Source organism: Gavialis gangeticus, unplaced genomic scaffold (genome assembly GCF_001723915.1).
Source record: "Gavialis gangeticus isolate Ggan-Ray unplaced genomic scaffold, GavGan_comp1, whole genome shotgun sequence".
In the NCBI taxonomy this organism is placed as follows: Eukaryota; Metazoa; Chordata; order Crocodylia; family Gavialidae; genus Gavialis; species Gavialis gangeticus.
In genome coordinates, this window is record NW_017728993.1 from 41,192,744 (window position 1) to 41,201,786 (window position 9,043).

General features: G+C 46.2%; 1 protein-coding gene across 1 annotated transcript in view; it reads left to right on the top strand.

The window, feature by feature from the left end:
• The first annotated feature begins 545 nt into the window (after window positions 1–545).
• RPL5 (ribosomal protein L5) overlaps window positions 546–9,043 on the top strand; it is a 10,100-nt gene continuing 1,602 nt past the window's right edge. The window contains exons 1-5 of the mRNA XM_019501613.1: window positions 546–720; window positions 813–928; window positions 4,119–4,253; window positions 4,828–5,030; window positions 7,753–7,930. Coding sequence (XP_019357158.1) covers window positions 564–720; window positions 813–928; window positions 4,119–4,253; window positions 4,828–5,030; window positions 7,753–7,930 — 789 coding nt within the window. The 5' untranslated portion in view covers window positions 546–563. The remainder of the gene's footprint in view (window positions 721–812; window positions 929–4,118; window positions 4,254–4,827; window positions 5,031–7,752; window positions 7,931–9,043) is intronic.

A 9,043-nucleotide genomic window follows, 5' to 3' on the forward strand; every position in this document is an offset into this window, starting at 1 on the left:
CCCGGCCCCTGCACGGCCGCCTCGGCCCCTCCCTGCCCGGCGGCCCGGGGCTGCTTCCCCCTTGGTGCCGGGCCCTTCGCGGCCTGGCTGCACCTCGTCCCCCTTGGCTGGCGGCTCCGCCATGTTCCCCGGGTGCGGGGCAGCGCCGGGCCGCGTGGCAGCCGCCGGGCCGGGCTGCGGGCGGGGAGCTCCGCGATGCCCGTTTTCTCTCCGCCTCCACGCCCCGTGCTCCCAGCCCTGCTCCCCTCGCTGCCTCGGCCGCGGTTTCGGCCAAGCGGGGAGGCGGGAGTGCAGCCTGCAGCGCCGTGACAGCAGCTCTGGAGGCTTGTCCTGGCCCCGCGGGTTGAGTTGTGGCATGAGTGGAGAACGCTTCCATCCTGGGGTGATGGAAAGAGGCACGGGTGGCTCATGCCCTTGAAGCATAGGGAGCATTTAGCCAGTGAATATGGCGATGTATGTACTGTATTGCTCTGGGTTCCTGTCGGCCTGGAAGGAATGAATGCCACTGTGCTAGGTAGCTGTATGCAGCCACAGTATAACTCCTTAGCCCTTCTTCATTTCCCATGTGCCCATTTATGAAACTGCACGCTGGGCATTGGCAGACTTTTTGGTGCTGCGTTAATAACCTCTGCTTCTGTTCTTTGTTCCAGGGATTTGTTAAAGTTGTGAAAAATAAGGCATATTTCAAGAGGTACCAAGTAAAATTCAGGAGAAGGAGAGGTATAGTTAATGCTATCGTCACTTTTAAAGTAAACAAAATTGGTGTGTGTACATGCTGTATTTCTTAAATGCTAAAACTACTCTCTTTTCAGAGGGAAAGACAGACTATTATGCTCGTAAGCGTTTGGTGATTCAAGATAAAAACAAGTACAACACCCCTAAATACAGGATGATAGTGCGTGTCACCAACAGAGATATCATTTGCCAGGTAAGGCTTTCTTGGCTTGCTTGGCTGTGCCACTCTGGGCACTAACTTTCCTGAAGTTAAGTAGTGCTGACCAGCAGGAGGGAAACAGCTGTTTTCTTTCATAGACTTATCTAAGCAGTTTTGTATTCACTTCAACCCTATGAGGAGAGGCTGAGGGACCTGAATCTCTTCAGTGTCAGCAAGAGGGGACTGAGGGGGGATCTTGTGGCTGCCTACAACCTTATCAGGGGCCACCAGCAGGGACTCGGGGAAAGTCTGTTCACCAGGGCCCTCCTTGGAGTCACCAGGACCAATGGCCACAAGCTGAGGGAGGATAGGTTTAGGTTAGATATTAGGAAGAACTACTTCACTGTAAGGGTGGCCAGAGCCTGGAATAGGCTTCCCAGAGAGGTGGTGCTCTCACCTTCTCTGGAAATCTTGAAAAGGAGACTGGATAGGCACCTGGCTGGGGTCTTATGACCCCTGCTACCCCCAGTGCTCCTTCCTGCCCATGGCAGGGGGTCAGACTAGATGATCTGTCTAGGTCCCTTCCCACTCATTGATTCTATGATTCATATCTATAAGGATTGTCACTTTTACTGCTAAAACTGTGCATCCCTTAAAGCATGTTTATGTGTGGAGACTCCATTGTAAGTGTAACTGGGTCTATGCAGGTTGTACCACTTCAGTGATACTGGTGTAGCTAAAAGGGCTTGCTGGACTTCAGATCTGCAGCGCTGAAAGAGAAAAAAGCTGGTTCTCTTATTTTCTGATGTTATTCCCTAGTTCAGAAAGGGGCTTTCTGTGAAGAGGGGGCCATTTTGCTTGACAGAAGATAGCAAGATTGACTGTGGCCTGTCAGATTCTGTAACTACTTTGTTTTATGTATGGTTTTCAGTGGTGTTTTTAATTCCTGACTTCCATGCTGACTTCAGAACCAAACATGCCTTTTGGTGCCTCTTCTGTGGAATATGAGACTGGAGAGTGAGGACGTAAGGGTGAATTTTAGCATTTATGCCAGGGGTGGGCAAAATACAGTCCACAGGCTGGATCTGGCCAAACAAGGGATTATATCTAGCCTGTGGCAGGTCCCTTGGCCTTGCCTGGCCCAGGCATGGGGTGCAGCCTGGGCCATGGCATATGTAAATGGTCCCGCTGCCCCAAGTATGTAGCGAGGCTGGGGCAGCACAGCAGTCGAACTCTACTTCCTGGCAGCCCCAGTGGCAGTGGCTCCTTCTGGCTGCCACCATTGGACCAGCCCTGCTACCTAAGCATCCAATCTTATCCAACCTGCATCCACTACTAAAGTGTGGTGGGCAGGGCCTCTATAGAGACTGGCCCAGGATAAGGTGCATTCATCCAGGCAGATGGAATGGGGGCCTGGGTGTGTGGGGAGTAGCATCTGAAAGTGTGGCTGGGGTAGTGACAACATGGGGCCAGGGCCCAGGACGGAGCCATGGTCCATTGCCTGCATGTCTCAGCTGTGGGCATTGGTTTCACAAGTATGCTAGAAGCAGATCACAGCTCTGCTCTGGGTCTTGGTCCTGGCTTTATGCTGTCATCACCTTGTGATCTTGGCCTTACCTGCCCATCATGCTCACAGATGCCATTCCCCACCTGGCCACATCCTATCCACCCGTCCTGAGCATGCCCTGCCTGTACAGATCCGGGGCCAGTCTCCACAGAGACCCTGGGGCTGGGCCAGGATTGCCAGGTACTGACAAGGTCAGGGCCAGGCTCTAGGCCAGAGCCACTTAGGGAGTTTTGGCAAGCTATTGCTGGGGGTAGGAACTGTGCTGACCCAGCCCACGATAGCTCAGCAAATCTCCATTCAAATTCTGTCCTTAACTCTTTGTGGTACTGTCAGGCTTAAACTTCATATTTGATTTGGCCAAAATGTTGTTTTTATAAATTAAGGAAAATAATTTGAACTCTGCCTGAATTGGCTTTTTGAATCTGTGCAGCCAGAAAACGTTGTGCTAGGAAATGTTAAGTTTGTTTTTTTTTCTGTTCTCGCTGAAGACTATAAGTAATCTAAGTTTGAAGAAAAGCAGTTGAGAATACTAGGCACTTGAAATTTGTCTTGATAAAAGAATCATTAGTTAGGTGTGTTAGTTATCCTGTAGCTTCATGCTTGTTTAAAAGATGTTTATTTTTCTGTATAAAAACAACACAAACTATGCTTAATAATAACTCTATGCCTGTGCTTTTTCACCTTCTTCCTTGTGTTCAGAAATTCCATAAGTGAACTAAGCAAATTAGCTATAGTAATTTGCTTCTGTAACAATAACTGAAGGCAGGTGGAAGAAGTTAGGATTGAAGTGACTTGGCAGCTGTCAGCATCTCTTCAGTGGCTTCTGCAATTTATGATGGTCTTCACTTTGGCTTTAGAACACGCTTTGTTTGTCAGTCGAGTTTTGAGGCAATCTGAAATAAAGTATTGTGACAGAATTAGGAATTATGGAATACATTACGTTTGACCTACCATGAAAAGAATAGTGTGCATTGTATTTTAGATCCTTCTTCCTCTCACTTTTGATCTACATAAATTCTCTGGTGGTGATTTCTTGAGCCACCCCATATGAAGTAGTGGTTAAATAGCCAGTAAACACTTAGCCAATCTTTAACTTATAGCGCAGTAGTTCTCAACCTCTTTTGACACAAAACATGGAACATCCGAGTTCTTAGTTTTCCACTTAGTTTTTTGACTACAGTAAAATAGAGCAACTCTTCTGTTGCAAAGAATGTGGAGAGACCACAACAGGTCAGAATGCTTTTGACTATGGATTCCTGTTTGAAATCTCTGCGTTTGTTTTGTGAACCATGTGTTTGCATACCTAACAGTGCTCATACTGAGTAGTGCCTCATGCCAACCTGGTTGAGGATCACTGCTTTTTTTCATGTGATCCAAAAGGACTGAATTGCTTGCTCTTTATAACTTGAGGTCTATGAAATGTGTGCTTAAAAGGGGGAAGCTATAAAGAAATGAGATCTAAATGTGTAACCAAAATTTTCAAGACCTTCACATGCAGGACTCTCGCTAACTTCAGTAAGAGCTTCATATGCAGGGGTCAGAAAGGATGCAACTTGCAGCGTGAATGATAGAGGGGATGAGATGATAAGAATGGAAGCATTAAATGACAGCAATACATTTAGCTTTTTATTACCATTTCTTTCAATGTGAGCAATCTAATGCTTGTTTTATTGTCAGATTGCATATGCCAGGATTGAAGGCGACATGATTGTCTGTGCTGCTTATGCTCATGAGCTGCCAAAGTATGGTGTGAAGGTTGGCCTGACCAATTATGCTGCAGCCTATTGTACAGGCTTGCTGTTGGCACGGAGGGTATGTTTATACCATGTCTATGTCATATCACTGGTTCTTCTCTAAGAGATTTCTTGACTTGATTAACATGTATTGGCATCGACTTAACACCTTGAACTTTTAGATTTAATGACCCCTGAAATAGTTGGTGTTATGCCTGTTTGGTCAATTCCAGCAACCTAGTTTTGAGACCCTGATTTTTATTTATTTATTTATTTATTTTTTTTAAGGGGACATAAATGGCATGACAGCAAGAGAGTATGTATAGAAGTATACAAGTTAAGAGTTAGAAGTGTGTCTGCAGAATGCATTTAGTTTCTAACTCAGCCTATGAAATGTTTAACATTCATAATCATACTTACGCAGATAACTCCAAAATGTGGAGTGTTGTTTGTACTGATTTGTTCAGTAGTTGCTGTGAGAGTAAATATCTGTAGGTTAAGTTTAAGTGCACTGATTTTGTACAGAGAGAACATAGTGCCAGCCTTTCTATAGTAACTTTATTTTGCATTGTTAAACTATTCAGTGCTTGTTTTTAAAATAAATAAATATGGAGAATAATTCAGAACACATTCTGTACTCCTTTCTGTTGCAGCTTCTGAATAAATTTGGCCTTGATAAGGTTTATGAAGGCCAAATTGAAGTGACTGGTGATGAATACAATGTGGAAAGTGTGGATGGACAGCCTGGTGCCTTTACATGCTACCTGGATGCAGGGCTTGCAAGAACTACCACTGGAAACAAAGTCTTTGGTGCTCTAAAGGGTGCAGTGGATGGTGGTCTATCCATTCCTCATAGGTAATTGTGTCTTGGATAAGAAGTTGATCATAAAAGAGAACTGTGGAAAAATGGAGCTTAACTTCTTAATGTGCAGCCTAATATACTGTTACCTTCATCTGAGGTTAGCTAAAATTGGTGTGGAATGAATGTTACTGTGGCAATTTAGATTTTAATCTCAGTTGTTTTAGGTTTTCTGGAGATGCCATTCTGATTGCAGCCAAGGAGTTGTGATGTGGAAGGAGGTGGGGGAAGAATAAGGTTTAAACTTTATGGAGTTTAAAGTAGTATCACTAGTCACTTGAGAGAGAATCGTAGAAACTTAAGGTTGGAATGGACCTCAGGAGGTCATCTAGTCCACCACTCTGCTCAAAGCAGGACCAGCCCCAACTAGATCATCCAGCCAGAGCTTTGTCTAGCTGGGTTTTGAAAACCCCCAATGACAGAGCTTCCACCACCTCTCTGGGTAACCTGTTCCAGTGTTTTACTACCCTCCTAGTGAGAAAATTCTTCCTAATATCTAACCTAAACTTTCCTTGCTGCAACTTGAGACCATTGTTTCTTGTTCTGTCATCTGCCACCACTGAGAATAACCTAGCTCTATCCTTTTTTTGAACCCCCCACACCCCCTTCAGGTAGTTGAAGGCTGCTATTAAGTTTCCTTCTCTCTAGACTAAATAAGCCTGGTTCCTCCAGTCTTTTCTCATAAGTCTGTCCCCCAGTCCCCTCACCATTTTTGTTGACCACCACTGGACTCTGATTTGTCCACATCCTTTTTGTTCTGCATGGCCCAAAACTGAACACAGTACTACAGATACTGAGTATCATAGATATGCTATGGCTAAATAAATGCATTTAAATAGGCAAAGCACTTTTTAATATTGATACTGCTTTGATGTTACATGTAGATAAATATTTCTTTGACTGGTCTGGTTTTATATTCTAAGAAATATAAAACCAGAGCAGTCAATCCTACCGCGTCAGGTGTCTCTCACCCCATCCTAGTTAAAAAACTAGGCGACTGTGGCATAGATGCCTACACAGTCAGATGGATTGCAGATTGGCTGAAGGGTCGCACTCAGAGGGTGGTGGTGGATGGGTCATACTCGACCTGGGGGGAGGTGGGTAGCGGAGTCCCCCAGGGCTCGGTCCTGGGGCCTGTGCTGTTCAATTTCTTCATCAGCGATCTGGATGATGGGGTGGAAAGTAACCTGTTTAAATTCGCTGATGACACCAAAATTTGGGGGGAGGTGAGCACGCTAGCAGGGAGTGAGAGATTGCAGAGGGATCTGGATAGGTTACAGGGGTGGGCTAACAGGAACAGGATGCGTTTTAATACGGACAAGTGCAGGGTGCTGCACTTGGGCAGTAGGAACCAGCAGCACACTTACACAATGGGGAACTCCCTACTCGAGAGCACGGAGGCAGAAAGAGATCTTGGAGTCATTATTGACTCCAAGATGAACATGGGCCGACAATGCGAGGTCATGGTTGGCAGGGCTAACCGGACCTTGTCATGCATCCACAGGTGCATCTCGAGTAGAGCCAAGGAGGTGATCCTCCCCCTCTACGCGACGCTGGTCAGGCCACAGCTGGAGTATTGTGTCCAGTTCTGTGCGCCCCATTTCAAGAGGGATGTGGACAACATGGAGAGGGTCCAGAGGAGGGCCACCCGCATGATCCGGGGACAACAGGGCAGACCCTACAGTGAGAGACTGCGGGACCTGAACCTATTCAGCCTCCACAAGAGAAGGCTGAGGGGGGACCTGGTGACCGTCTATAAACTCACTAGGGGGGACCAGAAGGGTTTGGGGGAGACGCTGTTTCCCCTAGCGCCCGCTGGCATAACAAGGAGCAATGGGCACAAGTTGATGGAGAGGAGGTATAGATTGGACATCCGCAAGAACTACTTCACAGTTAGGGCAGCTAGGAGCTGGAACCAACTTCCAAGGGAAGTGGTGCTGGCCCCTACCCTGGGGGTCTTTAAGAAGAGGCTGGATGCCTACCTGGCTGGACTCATTTGAGTCCCGTTTTTGTTTTGGGGTTTTGTTGTTCTCCCGCCCTGGCGGGGGGTCAGGCTAGAAGATCTACTAGGTCCCTTCCAACCCTAAATCTATGAAACTATGAAAATGAGTATGGGAAAGCCAGTGGGTGTTTCTGAACGTTATGGAACTGTTAGTGAAAACTTCAGATTGTGTCTGAGTAATCCAGCTATGCTTGTACCTTAAACTGCTGTGCAAAAGTCCTGGCAACCTGTGCCTTAGTTATAATTTTCATTTAGAGACTAGGGCTTAAGTTGATGGCATGATCTATTTTTGGTATTAGTTAGTTGCTACTGACTATAAAACTTTCAAAAGAATAGCTGAGATAACAGAAAGGGATTTAATGTTACTGCTTCATTGGGCTGTCGAGATTCTCTTCATTCTTGAATCTGGCTGCTATATGATGATACCCCAGCAACTGAGCATGCTGTAGTTGGTCCTCAGTTTGTGTATGATGTATGTCATTGTTTCAAGACGGGACTGATGGCAGCTGAAGATAAAATTTCCTTAGCTTTTCAACTTATTAGTTGAAATTCTTTATCTTCTAGCTGTTTGGAAGGGGGGGGCGGTTATGTTGCATCTATCCTCTTACCTATTTCCAAAGCATGTACAACAAAATTTCTGGATTTTAAAAGAATTTCTTAAACCATCCCTGACAAGGTGTCTTGTTGTAACTACTCCCCTTAACTGCTGTTTGCTAGTACCAAGCGTTTCCCTGGCTATGACTCGGAAAGCAAAGAATTCAACGCAGAGGTTCATCGTAAGCACATCATGGGCCAAAATGTTGCAGATTACATGCGCTACCTGATGGAGGAAGATGAAGATGCTTATAAAAAACAGTTCTCCCAGTACATAAAGAACAATGTTACACCTGACGCGGTAAGACATGGCTTCCTCAATCTCCATTAGAATCATAGCTGGCAGAGTGAGGAGAGCAGCGTGTAGGCAGAATCCCCTTTACGGTGGCTAGAGATGGAAAATCCCCAGCTCAGTGGGCTGTGGTTGTAGTAACAGAACTTCTGCCTATAATGCTGCTGGAGCTGCCTGCACCCTGGTCCTCACCAGGACACGGGCTGCTGTTGTGAGAGACCCTGCTGCAGCAGCTTTGGCTGTAGTCAGAGGCTCTGCTGCCACCACAGTGTCACTGAAGCTGCCTATGCCTGGTTTGCACCATGGTTAGCAGAGTTTCTGCCTGCAAGGCTGCTTCAGTTGTTAGTGCCCCAGTTTTGCTGCAGGGGTCCCCAGGGTGAGAAGCAGGCTGGGCTCTTTGCCCTGCTGGACTATATCAGTGTGCATGCAAGTACAGCTTGTGGCACCTCAGATTGCACATACCACACACACACGCTGTTCAGTTAGCTTGCAGTGCAGTGGGTTTTTGACACCAGGAGATCCCAGTGTCAACAAAAACTACACCAAAAAAAAAACCGTAGGGGCACAGTGCATATGGCTACATCATGTGCTGCCCAAAACCAGAGACTGGCTGACCAAAGCCCACTTCAGCTGCCAGCTGAGCTCCGTGTGTCTGGATCACTGCCACAGGAGGACCCCAGTAAGGCTGCTGGGTCCAGCCTGGGTGCTGGCCCCAGTTTCCCCTACACCACTTCAGGCAATGTGCTATACACCAGAGTGTGCATGCAGGGATATGTGCCAGGACAACTAGCAGTGGTACATATTTTGTTCTTAAGTTTTTAAGGCTTGGATGTGCTAAATAATCCAAGCCAAAAAAGTCTTCAGGGAGAATGCTAAAACATGTAACACACCTAGCATGGCTGTCCTCCAGAGGAAAGATGATTGGCATGGGCTAACATCCAAACTCAATTTTCCACACCATAGGCTTGTAACTTGGTTTAAGTTAATTTCATATCCTGGCTTTGGTTCCATATCTATATAAAGAAGAGGGATGATGTTTCCCTTGCTGAGAAAATGACATGCATTGTAATGGATTTAGCCTGGTGCAAGTGACTTCCCAGTAAAAAAAAAAAAAAAAAAAAA